At 36.5% G+C, this 14,402-nt stretch overlaps 1 protein-coding gene and 1 long non-coding RNA gene across 2 annotated transcripts; one reads left to right on the forward strand and one right to left on the reverse strand.

Annotated features, from left to right (window-relative positions):
- Positions 1–434: 434 nt before the first annotated feature.
- LOC145489987 (histone-lysine N-methyltransferase KMT5B-like) lies at positions 435–9,094 on the forward strand. The gene is made up of 7 exons (XM_081469077.1): positions 435–1,184; positions 3,636–3,745; positions 5,466–5,632; positions 6,001–6,020; positions 6,104–6,240; positions 7,193–7,302; positions 7,523–9,094. Exons 1-7 carry the CDS (start codon positions 879–881, stop codon positions 8,131–8,133), a joined length of 1,461 nt encoding a protein of 486 aa, XP_081325203.1. The 5' UTR covers positions 435–878; the 3' UTR covers positions 8,134–9,094.
- Positions 9,095–12,579: 3,485 nt separating this feature from the next.
- On the reverse strand, positions 12,580–14,348 carry LOC145491479 (uncharacterized). The gene is made up of 3 exons (XR_014049834.1): positions 14,217–14,348; positions 13,960–14,061; positions 12,580–13,075 (listed from the first exon to the last, which is right to left on the reverse strand). It is a non-coding gene; the product is annotated as an uncharacterized LOC145491479 (long non-coding RNA).
- Positions 14,349–14,402: the final 54 nt, after the last annotated feature.

Consider the following 14,402-nt stretch of genomic DNA (forward strand, 5'->3'; position numbering starts at 1 on the left):
AGTTTCCTTTTAAGTATGTGATCCAGTTTGGCTCTGTTTGGTACTTGCGAATTCGACAAGGTTTATGCCAAGTGGAACAATGATTTTCAAATGTCCAAGCAATTCCATTCTCTCATCTAAATTTTCCCAAATCAACTCATTTCTTCCTTTATATGCTAAAGCTCGCCATTTTATCTTTCTAACAACGGTGTACGCTGTACGTGCTTGCATCCAATTGCATAGAAACAAATTAGAATGTGATGCCGCTCCTACCATTCGAACCAAGAGAAAGTGTTGCAGATGATGATGTAGAGAAAGAGAAGCAAGAGAAAATGCAGATTTGTGCAAATTAAGGGCTTCATTCATTTAATACTTTTTAGCAGGAAAATTACCTCCACTTGAATTAAAAAAAATAACAATTTTTATCTTACGTGCATTAATAACGTAAAAACGTAAGGCAAAAACGTGAATTAATTCTCGAAAAAGAACATGAACAACAACTCCGCGGGGTGTGTAATGAGTGAAAACTCTGATTATCGCTAATAATGGAATTAGAAAATTGAGCTTGGCACTATATCAGGGATTGATCAGCATGGAAATGCACATTATCCCACAAAATTTGGTGCTTGTATCAAAAATCGGCCTAGACTAGGGTAACCGCCATTCTCAAATGTCAAACTGCCCGTGCCCATCCCCCTCCATGCTGTGTATGTCACGTGACTAGTAAATTAATAACGGTAAGATGTCGATACGCGTAAGTTTGGAAATATGAAAATTGTGGTCGTTTTGTAGCCAACTAAAACGGACTGAACAAATTGAAGACTTCGTATTTCCCACTTGTGATAAAAAGGATAGACGAGAAAGATCTATCGTAGCTTGAAAGTTGAAAGGAAAAAGCAATGGTTATGAACAACGAGTCGCAAAAACCGGGAACGCCGACGCAGGCAAGGCAACTCGCCGAAAGCGACGACATTGCTAGCAGTTTGGTTTTGGATACGATGCTGGGCTTTACGACTCATAAAATGGCAGCGAGATTCCGTCCTCTGAAAGTTGATCAAGAAATTGTGAGGAAAGCGCTGGAAAGATACCGCAAGGACGGGGATATTGAGCAAGCTTACAACGAAATCGTGTTCAACGCTGGAGATTGGGAGCGATGCTATTTCATCACCAAATCCAAACCTCAAATTGCGGCTTTCAAGGAGCACGTAAGTTTGACAAACTCACAAGCTTGGAAGCAGTTTAAAACGATAAATTTGCTTTATTTTCTGAACTTTTTAGAAGGTAGTAGCATCGAATTGAAGTGTCATGCTCGCAATTCGCTTTCGTATTGAATCTAGCTTTGCTAGCTTGTGTTCAATTCATGTGCCTGAACGCGTGTTCCTCATTGTGAATCGATCTTTGCACCAACTATTAATTTATGCGTGATCGATTACACTACATGTTTTTTATACAAAATGCTTGGCCAGTCTTCAAGGAATGAACAGTTCTAGATGTGGCTTTTCCCTCTCCATCGGGGAGTTTCGAGAGAATTTCAGTTTCTACATCCCTCCCACTTCCGTTTTATCATTGGGGAAGTTGAAAATGACGTAATACTGTAGGTGCTGGGTAATTCGTTTAGCGCTTCCAGTCAGGTTTGCTCGTGATCAATTTTCTAATCGTTTGGCTCTGCCTCCTGTAATCTCATTTGCGCCATAACAGCGTCAGATAAGTCATATAGATGGAGTGAAATGTGGTTCTTTCCTTAAAATGTTGACTTTTCGATAATATTGAAGGCCCATTTACAATCATTCTTCATTGTGTATTTTAAGAAACTGATATCAATTTTATGCCTCTGTTGGAATTGAATTGATGAATTAGCTAATGAACCTCATGGGAGCTGATCTGAAAGATAAATGGCGAAAATGCTATTAATGTGACCAACCTGTGAGTTTGTTTAATTTGAAGTTTTTAAATTGGTATGAAAAGTTGTCTACATTCTACATACATACATACATAAACTTTATTTGAGTGTCGGAGTATTTAGCTAAAGATAACTAATTGGGGACACTAACATAAATACAAATATAAAATATAAAGATTTAAGGAAAACGACCACTTTTTTAAGTTTATAAGACATGTTTTGACAGAACTTCTGTCATCTTCAGTTGAATGAATGATTACAAAGCAAGTTGAATAATAAGTAGGCAAAAATGCTAATTAAGACAAATAGTAACAACAGAACGTGAAAAGGTGTAAATTAAAAGGATAATTGTAGATTTACATGGTGTAATTGCTGATTGAGGCAAGGTAGTTCTTTTTGAATATGGATAGCCTCCTTTATCTTGAGTTGAAAGCTGGTAGTGGCGTAATCTAAAATATGAAAGCAGTCTATTGAACACAATGAGCGACAACGTTCAGAATTCTGAAGATGTTTGAAGATGTGAGAGGCCCTATCAAGGGCTAAGTGTCTGCTGCTATCTAGACCTTTTGGAAATAAAATATAAAATACTAATATTATATAAAATATATAGGTAGTTAATAATTAAAACCATGTTTTATAGGTCTAATTAGTTAAAAAATAAGTTCAAGACTACTTAAATTGGTTGTATTATTATTATGTTGAGCAAGCATAGCAGCTGCATCTTCCGTCCAACACATCTGTTAGGTTAATGGCCCGAACTGCTTTTTTAAATTCACGAAGGCTTGTTTTGTTGTGAAGGTCTTTGTCTACTTTTCCGCTTATTATTCTATATGGGGCAATTTCGATTTTGTTTTTATTTTTGATTGTCACACAATAACGTTTTGATAACATGACATAAAACTATTGAAAATTATTATATTAGACTTTGCTTTTGATTTCTCTGAAATCATAAAGCACAAAAATTTGTAGTATATAGGTACAAATTATATCATAATTTAGAGTGCTTATTCAGTATTTTTGTTAATTATTTATATATCGACCTCCAGTGCTAATGATCAAAACTGATTAAAGTTTCTAAATTTATTGTACACAACTGTATGAAAAATAGTTTTTTTGGCAGGAATATAGTTTAAGTAAAGTTGCTTTTATTTCACAGATATCACTCTAACTTTATATTTTTGATTTTATTCTGTATTGAAACTTATTGTATAAGTGAGTACTGAATGTTATGGATTCTTTGCAACACTCTTGATACCTTCATGGCAATGATACTAGTAACTGGAATATGTGAATACAAATTCTCCTTGCTTTTCAACCTTAAACTGTTTGTCGTCCAGGCAAATCATCATTAGGTGTCTCAAATGAGCTCTTTACAACTGTGAAATCTGATATAAATTCTTTATAGATCTACAAAGTATATCATAAAACTCCAAATTAATAAAGGAAAACAATCATTTAGGCAGGGCTGTCATTAAGGCTTGATTCGCCTGTAGCCTCAATCTTCACACCTCTAATGAACTATTCTCTTTAAGTGTGGACTGCATCTATTCAACAACTGACAAGGTCACCTTATGACATCAAGGGCCTGTTAAACATAATCAGTGGTAACAGGTGTTACAGGTTACAGCCCCTATTGATAACCCTGTTTAGGCAAACAAGATTATTGTTATTTTTACAACAGCTATTGGCCACTCTTGTATTTGGGATCTAATTTTTCCTTTTTGTATTTTTAATACTGACATTTCTTTTGGTTTAGGTTTTCAGATATATTGGTATATTTCATCCAAACTCTGGTTACAAAGTAGTACCTTGTAATCGGTACTCTGGAGAGGAGCATGGAGCTAAAGTTGTGGCTACTTGTGAATGGTGAGTACATTTCTTCAATGTTCAAAAGCTACTGTTTATGTTGGTCAATGTGCTAAAGTTACACCGACAACCATGGACAAATTGTGTTGGAAAATGCCAAAAATGTAAACTCATAACCATAATACCTAGAGAATATGTGCCAGCACCCCCATTCCCCCTTTCATTGTTGGAAAATGGTAAAATGAAAACTTGTGTTAGATGAAAGTGTTTTGTCAATGTTGCACAGGGGTGGTGAGGGGCAAAATGCGTTTAAAATGAATTTTTACAACCCTTGTGACCAAGGTTGTAGTTAGTTCACAGGCATGCTACTTAAACTGAAAGAAAAAAGAACATCAACTAAACATAACAGGCTTAAAAATCCCAACTGGAGGGAGGCAGACCAGTTGGCTATTTACAAGCCTTACTGAGGAGTTGAACAAGGGCGTACCAGGAAACAACTCCAGCTAAGTGGTCAGAGCAGTACTTGAACCTGCGACCTCCAGATTTCAAGAACTTTGGGTGCCTTAACGTGGTACTATGATCAAATTTTTCCCCCTTGATTTTTTAGGTGTATCACATAGAATTCCATGAAAAAATAAGAACGCCGTTTACCATTTGCAAATATCTGCTTTAGTTCCGGAGATATTTAAGTTTGAAAAATGTGTAAAATATGCAAATGAGATGACTGATGACGTCATACACTCAACCCAATTTTATATCAAGTATATAAATAGAGCTAGCTTGGTCAATTTGCAGCGCAGACCATTGAAACTTGGTAGGCTAATAGTTCTACAGGAAATACATCTACGGCCACAAGAAAGTCTGTTCCCATGGCAACTCACTCTTTTCCAGTCCCCACCCACTTAATTTCAATATGTTTAGTGATTTTAAGCTCGCAAAACATTAAATGAGACCACAAACTTGAGTTAACATATTTATATGTTTACTGAATCAAGCACATGAGGCACCATTTGCAAATAACAAAATGGAATGCCAAAGGTGGCCAGAAATGCTTTTAATATTGGGGAGGTCTGGAACCCAGTATGTTGCCGTGGTAACCAAACTGTTAAGCTCATATCGTGGAGCACATTTAGTAGAATCTTACTGCAAAGAATCAAACATTTCTGATACAAATTGGCTGAGATATCTTTTTTCATCAAATTTGATCAACATTTGGTTGAGTGTATGACATCATCACTGAGCTAATTTGCATATTTTAAAAACTTGAATATCTCTGGAACAAAAAGAGATATTTGAATATAGTAAACAGCATTTTTCTTCTCACACAGGCTAATTTTTTATGTTTTAAAATGGCTGCGATAGGAAAGATGCGATTTTCGTCATAGTGCCACTTTAACCACTCTGCCACGCTTCCTCCCTTGTAAAACGGGTCAAGGGGATACTTATTTTTTAGTGTGTGAATGTGATTTAGGCTATTACACTCAAGCCAATACTGGTCAGTGACATTTTGAGGCTGCCATGTGCTATTGTATCATATAGTGGGCTTTGTATTCCCCAGTGAGTAGATGTGCAGTTGTATGCTTTTTGTTACCTTGCTTTCTACTGTTGGTTGTGATATGTTTGTGGGTTGGTGAGTTTTCAGTGTGACATAAGATGGTGGTTACTGCTCCGAAGGTTGCCACAGATACCTTCATGCTTCACTGAATGCCTTTATCTCACCTGGTACCACTATTTTTTACTAGACATCTGTCTGCAAATTCTTTCTGTATTTTATTTTTAGGAGTAAGGGTGATAAGCTACCATTTCTATGTGGGTGTATAGCAGAGATGAATGAAGAAGAAGAGAAAAAGCTTCTCCGTCCCGGAGAAAATGACTTCAGTATCATGTTTTCTTGTCGGAAGAATCTATCACAACTTTGGCTTGGTCCTGCAGCTTACATCAACCATGGTAAAAAAAAAAAAAAAAAGCTCTTATAGTACTTGGCATATACTTCAAGAACTGTTCAGATTTGTATAGTTTACATGTTTTGTTATTGCTACAATGCAAGGCAGAAAACAAGGACATGTTCCACAATATCTGTTCTGCTTCCAAAGGTTTATTACACACTTGTATGTATCTGAGGTTCTCCTTATGTGTAACTGAATTGTGCACAGTTAACATTGCCCAATATGCTGATAACTTTCTTTTGTTGACAGCCATGAAGTGAAGATCTCTCCTAGTCCTATTACTCCAGGTCCTACATTTGCTTGAATCTTGAGCATTTTATTATTATTTTATACCGTAATTATTTATGTTGTTTCTTGTTTCCTTTACAGACTGTCGTCCCAATTGCAAGGTGAGCAAGTTTGTGCTTCTGGGCTCACTCCTCTTATAATGAGTATATGTTCTTCTAACATGTTTGTTTTCCTTTGGTTTCAGTTTGTGTCCATAGGTCGGGACACAGCTTGTGTCAAGGTATTACGAGACCTAGAACCAGGAGAGGAAATCACATGTTACTATGGCGAAGACTTCTTTGGCGATGATAACTGCAATTGTGAATGTGTGACATGTGAGAGGTATTTGACACTATGTAACTATAACAGCAAGTTCTGTATTATTTTAAGGGGCTATGTGAAGCGATTTAAGATAATTTTAGCACCAGTTGGCTAACTTATTGTAGAATTATTAAGTAAACTGAACCAGAGCTGTCATTAAGTTTTGATTCAGCTCTAGCCTTGATCTGCACACCCATAACAAACTGTAGCAACTACAGGCAAGTTCACCCATAACAACAAGAGCCTATCAAGCATGCTCAGCCGTAACAGATGCTGCAGGTTACGGCCCTTAGTGACAGCCCTGAACTGAATTATCGCAATAACAGCTTAAAACATTATTAATAGGAATTCAAAAGAAACACAAGGAAGCCAAATGGAGCATTGAGCAAACCGAGAAACATTACAAAAATGGAATTACATTTGGTTACACTTGAAAAACTTTGACAAATTTTTTTTCAGGTTTAGCTTAATTTGTTTAATCAAGTGTCCATAATACATGCTTCAAGTCATCCTTCTTTGTATTGGGGTGATTTTGCTAATGGCAGACTGTTGCTCAATCAATTTGAAGTTTAGGGTTCTTAATTAACAAACATAAAATTTTCTTAATCATCACCTGTGATACCATTACCTAGCCCTGTTAACGGGTTGCATATTTCCAAGTTATACAATCAGGTGTTTTTCCACTTGAGACACATCCATGATTACATAACAGACACATTGCAAAGCACATCATCAGTGTGGAATTTCAGAGCAGAGTTACATTACGAGCCCACATGTTGGTAGAATTTTGGCTTTCTCTTACACATTGAAGAGTCGAGAACTTGTGTACCAAGCGATATGTCTTGAATCAAATTTATGTCTAGTTTTCATTGTGAGCAAGTCAGGGAGATTTAATATGATTATTGTGGGCAAATATTCTGTAAACTTAAGTAATTAACTTGTAGTCTGACATTCTATGTCATTTGCATCTCAGGCGAGGAGTCGGGGCATTCAAGTCTAAAGCAAAGACTGTTGACAAGAAACAGAAGTACAGCTTAAGAGAAACGGACAAGAGGTTAAAAAGGCTGGCTCGTAGAATGACAGGTAAGTACAATATTATTATTGAAAATACTGTGTGCACAGCCATACTACATTTAGGTCCGGTAGCAGTGTTTCCAGTGAGAATTGAAGTTGCTGTCTGCCCTGATGCAGCACCTGCTAGAGAGCAATAAGAGAGGTCCATAACAAGCTCCTGCAGAGGAACAAGTAAATGATGCTAAGCTCTTCTAACTTGTCTCAACTTCATCCCTTGTTTCTCCTGCAGATTCCTTCATTGATGTCGATAACATCCCCTTACCAAAGGTTGTAGTGGAGTCTGAGGATGTTGGTACAACAAACACGTTCGACGAAGAAATAGATTGCTTGATCTCAGTTGACCTCAAAACTGTTGAAGATGATGCAGTTGATGCCTCGTCCACAATTCCCACACACAGGTTCTACTCAAAAACAAATCGACCCAAGCCTCGATCAAATGTAACAATCGGCCTGGAAGAACTGAATGCAGTGAAGAGAAAGCGCAGGAAAAAAGGCCCAAAACTATGCATGCCGACAAAGCGCAAGAGACGAAGACATACTGTTACAAGGGAGTATGATGACAGTCCGCCTGACAACATCTGCGAGTTTATTCCCCCAGCAAGGCATACCTCTGTAGACAGTGGTGTAGATGTGACAGACAATGTTGACAATGACTTATTCACATATGGTCATAGATATAAGGGTGTCATGAAACAAGTGGAGTATCTTCCTTCAAGAACATTGGGAAAAGCCAGTGATACTTACATGCTGTCCGGGCGACATATGTCAATTAATACAACCATAAACTCTCTTCCGTTCTATAAAAATTCTGCTAGTTATAGATGTCCTTGCTGCCCCTGAGTACACTACTGTAACTGTACTTTTCTTAATTTATGAATCATCTTTAGCTACAAGACTTAGTTTAGTAGGAGGCAGTAGTCTTTCTTGGTACATGATGTTGCTAGGTAACGTAATAGCACGACACCCTTTCAGATAACTTAACACTGTTAAGGCAATTCAATAGCTGTAGCTGATACTGTTGTCATGATAGTTCTAAATGACACTGATTGTAATATTTTCTCACATCTTGTTACAGCCAAAACTGGTCACAAATTTCTGCCAAGAAATTAATCAGTCCTTGTTTTCACAAATTTACACGTAATTATTAGCCTGCATAACAACTGTTCTCGCATTTTGCTTTGGGGGCGATGGGAAAATGTGGGAATTCATGCTTGCTATGTAGGCTACGTAATAAATATTCAGATACTTGTATTTATAATTCTAATTATAATTCTAGTGGTGCTTCATCACTGGACTGTCCTGAACTTCTCAATATTACATTTTTCAATTAAATACTGCTTCTTAATAACTTAATAATATTATCAGTATGTTTACTTGTCAGTCTGTTGTGTAACCTGTAGTTCTTTCTTGTGTAATATTAATGGGAGAGTATAGTGCCCAAAGTAACCAAAAATTATTGGATGCTGATCTTTGTGTATAATGGGATAATCTCATTTTAATTATTTCCTTTGTAGAAACAGAGTTTACTCAGTGAAAAAAAGTAAAAAAAATTGTACTCACTGGGTGAAGCTTCAGTGAGGTGTGACAGCATTATTTTGTAGATATCTTCCCTCTGAATGGCAGATGGGTTATAAAGTATGACTTTACCTTGTTATTGTGTACTTTTACTGAAAAAAAAAAATGTCGCCAGGGACGTTAAACTAACAGCTGTCTGTCATTATTTTCCTGTTCTGTTTTTATTTCAATTTATATAAGTATAGGTAATCATATGGTTTCGAGTTCAATTTGGAATTAATTTGCACGAGTGAGTTTTTCAAAAAGCTGAAATTGCACGAGCCGCTTTGGCGAGTGTAATTTCAGCTTTTTGAAAAACTCACAAGTGCAAATTAACTCCAAATTGAACGAGAAAAACCGTATAATTACTTATTAATAATATAAACATGAAAAAATTCGCATGGAGGAAGTGCAGGAAGATCTTTCTTGGAGCCATTTTTTCTTATTTGAGAAAACTTTTTTCAAAGTTTCAACACAAAATTTTTGTCATCATTTTACCTGATATCATTTTCTTAGAAAAATTCCTATTATCTTTCAGTCAATCATAATCCAGAATTTTGATGTGTAATTTGCACTGGTGTTACACTTGAACTGCACTGCTCTTAGCCAATCAGAATCGAGTAATTTTTTCATGTGTATTATTATACAGGATATCACATGGTGGCCCGAAGCTATGAATTTTATTTTAGAGGGGTAAAACCAATTATAATATTATTGATTTTTATGAACGAGTGCAACGAGAAAATAATGGGTGCGTTCCTTTGGGGTGATCTGGATCAGGATCAGTGATCCAAGATCACTCGGATCATAGTTCATCAAAGGAGCCGATGAATCTGTGACCAAGCCTCTGTGTAGTTTTCTTTTTATTATGTAGACAAACTGACAGTTTGCACAAACAACCGCAAAAAAGTAGGAATTGGCATCATCAACATCCTCACAAGTGCGGATTTGGATATAAACATTATTGTTTATATTTGCCTCATGATACCCAGGAACTAGTGAAGTCCTGTAGAATTTTGAGTTTTAAAACATTCATCATTCAAATTATTTAACACATCGCCATCAAAATTCTTTGGACAGTTCAGTTCATGGTTTGCACAGGCCTTAAAAATTCCTTGAAAGTATATATAAAAAAATAAGTGTCCTCTTAAACAAAAATTGTTGAATTTTACCAGTAGTCTTTCAATTTTGTTGGCAAGTTCTTGAACACTTGAGACTACAGGAGCCAAGAAGAACATTGAAAGTGTGACTACTCCATTCAAGGCCACCTGACAAAATTTTCCACAAAGTTAATGAATAAGAATCGTGGGGGTTAGCAATAGTTTTCCAACAAATTATCCATGGATGTAAACAAGCTGTGCATTACAAAGGCAACAGATCTGTGGTCAGTTTGGATAATTTGTTGGAAAACTTTTGTTAACCTCCTTCGTTAACTTTGTAGAAATTGTTAATAGACCAAATTAGTATTCTCAGTTTTGGACTGGAGGTAGCTTGCAACTGAGGCTAATGCATGGAGTCTTTTCAAACGCAAATGAATTTTCCCTGCATGAGCCTCCACTGCAAGCTAGTTCCAGTCCAATACTGAGTATACGGGATGGTAAAAGGTCTGATGTCTGTTTGAATCTAGTCCACTTCTGGCCCTCTCTCTGTCACGCAAGGCTATGTAACGTTACCTGACGGAGAAAGCCAGAACTTGACAACTGTGAAACCTTCAACTGGCCATGCCCTCATTGTCTATAACACATCCCTATCAGGGTTGCCATTTATCTGATCAAAGATGTCTTGTCAATGCAGGCAAGTCTAAAGCTGGCTGCTTGTTTTGATGATAACCATGTTCTCATGGCCAAAGAATGAAATTACGTTTTTAAATAAGTTGTATTAAGCATGGAATATCATTCTGGCTTTTTTTTTCATTTGACTTAAGAGCTCGCAGAAATCCTAAAGCCCTCTTCCATCCAAGCCATTACTCTCCTCAGGTTGCTGTAATTTTATTATCAATTTATTGAGTTATTTTTTTGTAAAAAAAATACCTCTTAGTCGGCGCGTCGGGTATGTTATGGACGGGTCAATGGGTGAGTGAGTGAGTGAGTGAGTGAGTGAGAGATGTATGTATGTCACACCAATCAGATTGGATCTTCTATAAACAGCCAGTCAAATTTCTTGTTGTAAAGGTAAATGGTATGTGAGAAGATTTGATCCCCATAGAGTTCAGAACGGCCATATTTATTCTTCTATAATTAAAAGAGGAGCAAGTATCCATATATTGGGTTTACTTCGACATTTTCTGTGGGTTAGGCTGAGGATTTTAGTTAAATGAACGAGATGAGCCTTGAGGTTTGAAACAGTTCGTGAGTTAGTAGTATGCAAATGCAACGAGATATTTTTATTTTTAGTTACAAAGGTAACTTGATACTTTTGTTTTTCACAAGGAGTAAATTCAATTAGAGGTCACGAATCGTCGCGTCTAGTTCTTAGGACATGTTTTAGAGGGGACGAGACTTTAGATTTGAAACAGTTCTAATGGTTACAACAGTCAGTGCGGGTAACGATTGTTTTGTTCTTGTTGCATGCAAATGTAACGAGACATTTTTGTTTTTTTAGTTACAAAGTGTAATTTGACACTCTTGTTTTTCACAAGGAAGTAAATTCAATTAGAGCGGACGAATCGTCACCACTCTTTCCCACGAGATGTTTGCTATCTTTAGTAACAAATGGTAACTTAACACTTTTGTTTTTTAAAAATATGGGAGTAAATTCAATTAGAGCTGACAAGTTATCGGCTATTGTTTCCAGGATATTAATCAAAAAAGAAGGTTTTGTTTCTGGACGGTTTTTACATCTCTGCAGTAGCAGTTTAATAGTTTTATTTGATGACATTCATTTCAGTCCGATATTTTTAAAGGTAAAAAGTATGAAAACTGTTCAAATGTTCTTTGAACACTGCGTGGCACCAAGTTAAAGTGCATTTAATTAAATCAGATTTTCAACGTGTCAGAGGGTTTTTTTCTCTTTCTTTCTATTTTCGGTGAAGTTGTGTTGTGTTGTGTTGGGTAAAAAGGTAAACTTACGACTCGTATAAAATGCGAAAAAGTCTCTAAATTAACTTGAGTATTTTTGAGCAAACATTTCTCTTGGGGGTTGGAAGGGTTATGTGATCGGTGAGCGAGGGAGTTATGCATGTGCGCGTGTCACACCAATGACAGTGCGGGTTGTATCAATGAGCGAATCAAATTGCCTGTTAGAAAATAAGATGGTATCTACATTAATCTGGAGACGTGTTAGATTACTGCAGTTTGTTCAGTCGAACATTTTATGGCTTACTATTTAGCTATCTTACCATGACCGATGTAACATCGCAACCAAAAAAACTTCTCAAATTAACCAAATCATTACTGTACCACGAATGCTTCTATCTCCAACACTTCACACAAAAAAAATAACTCTTGCACGCCCTGCGTGCCTATGTTTAATCTTACAAACAGTTGGGGTTTTCTCCTAGATCTCAAAGTCTTAAAACCAAATAGGCTATTTCGATATATTAAAATTCTAGTTTGGGGTATGAGGCTTGGGGAAACTTAACAAGGGAAATTAATTATTTATACCTTGACCTTGATCCGATTTCATTTATTTTTTAATTCCCCCAAGCCATGGAGCCAAATTAATTTTGATATATTGAACATGGCCTATGAGTTGTGAATATTCAGTACACATTGAAAACAGTCAGTATTTACATGATTGAATTTTATTTCATCGCAACATTAAATATTTGTTGTAAAGTCATGTGTTTATACGTACACCCTTCGTACTTGATATTGTGCAGTGCCTGCTTATTTGACGACAATTATTATTAATTTACATAATGTACAGTGAGTCATGCAACTCTACTTTTGTTTGAAAGCATTTTGTCTAATTAATTAGTTTTAAAAGTCACATAAATATATAAAAATCCATGAATTAATCACACAACTTAAAGTGCTGAGAGATTCTTATCAGAAGAAAATAAAAATGTACCAGTCTGACATTTCTTGGAAACCTAACTTCCTGCAAGCTAAGGCTAGAAAGTAAGTAAGTTGATTCCTTCATTCGATTTGCTTCAACAGTGATTTTCCCTAAGAAATTATTGTCTGGATAAACTGGATTCCTGTAATAATACTAGTGTGGCCTGTTTTCCTTGCTGGCTTGATTGCTGCTTTCATTCTGAAGAGCTTTACCCAGTTGTCGTTGGCTCCTGGAGTAAGAAGTAAGAATTTCAGTTATTAGATGAGTGAAATGAGAGCTTCTGTCTCGCAAAAAACTGCTGTTAAGTATCATGATGTGGTCTTCACACCCATACAGAGTGAAGGATGTCCTTAGTAACAAAGACAGGTGTTGTTGCTTGGTTCTTATATATGCTGAATTTCAGCCTTCTCCTCCTGTCACATACCAGTACCCAGAATCATGTGACATGAGGAGACAGCTGAATTCTTAATCAACTCTGTCATAATGTAGACCAATAAAATATTTGGAAAGAAATGCAAAATTGGTACTTGTAATCTGACCGGTCAAGGCCAGATGTTATTGTTTTCAGTAGCAAAATCAGCAATTAACATACATTTTCATAGGGACATTCAGTTTTTTATCTGCACCCTCCCCCCCCCCCCCCTCTCCTATGGAAAGCAGATTCTGACAGCCTAGTTTTTTGTTGTCATCACCCTTGAAATTTGTATTCAGGGGGTTAAAAATTTTATCGGCTTCTTTGAAAATATTTTTTCAAGAGGCCCTGTGCCAGAGGGTGCCCTCCGACTGTTGGGGGTAGGGGGGTGGTGGTGCGGATAAAGACGGAATGTCCCATTACAAGAACGGCGGTATAGTTATAGTACACGATCCACTTTATACATCGTTGAATATGGAAAGGGGTCATAAATATATGTAAGTTTAATTGAGTTTATAATAATCGATATGGTGAATAGCCAATGTTGAAAAGGGAAGGCGAAGTAGGCGAAGGGGTGATAAATTCATCTACTAGATATATTTTATGACAAATGCATACATAATCTAGAAAATTTGAAACTGAAGTACAATTGAATTTAAGCTAAGATTAAGCTTTACTAATTTATACTTATTTGTACGTACAGTGCGATTAAGTTGGGATGGTGCAGTCCCCTTTTTGACGCCAGCTTTCGAGTGCAAGGCGAAAAGAAGTTGTCTGTTGGACTCATAAAAGAAGGATTTTTTCTGCAAATAAAAAGAAAGAAAATTACATAAATATAAAGAAAGATTGCGCTGATTGACTAAGTTTCTGTGAAGAGTTAAGTTAAGCTTTCTCTGCTCTCCGGCCGGGTTTGAAATTTTTTGGGTTATGCGACCGTTGGACTTACAGCTTAGCTTACCTATGGAATGACGAATTTGGCGGCTGTGCACGCTGCAATTGTTGATCCATCTTCGACTTTCTGTCCTCCACTGTTTGCGAATTAGTGTTTCTAAAAACCTGAGAATCTTCCATTTTGTTTGAAGACTGGAAATCTATAATGTACGTCCAACAAACAAATGCAAGTCTGAAATGGAACGTTTTCAAC

Source organism: Orbicella franksi, chromosome 6, assembly GCF_964199315.1.
Source record: "Orbicella franksi chromosome 6, jaOrbFran1.1, whole genome shotgun sequence".
Lineage (NCBI taxonomy): Eukaryota > Metazoa > Cnidaria > Anthozoa > Scleractinia > Merulinidae > Orbicella > Orbicella franksi.

Excerpts from the sequence above, each read along its gene's own strand:
- LOC145489987 (XM_081469077.1), top strand. The coding sequence starts at position 879 with ATGGTTATGAACAACGAGTCGCAAAAACCGGGAACGCCGACGCAGGCA. Across the intron at positions 1,185-3,635 it reads TTGCGGCTTTCAAGGAGCAC|GTTTTCAGATATATTGGTAT; the intron begins GTAAGTTTGACA and ends CTTTTGGTTTAG. Across the intron at positions 3,746-5,465 it reads GTTGTGGCTACTTGTGAATG|GAGTAAGGGTGATAAGCTAC; the intron begins GTGAGTACATTT and ends TTTTATTTTTAG.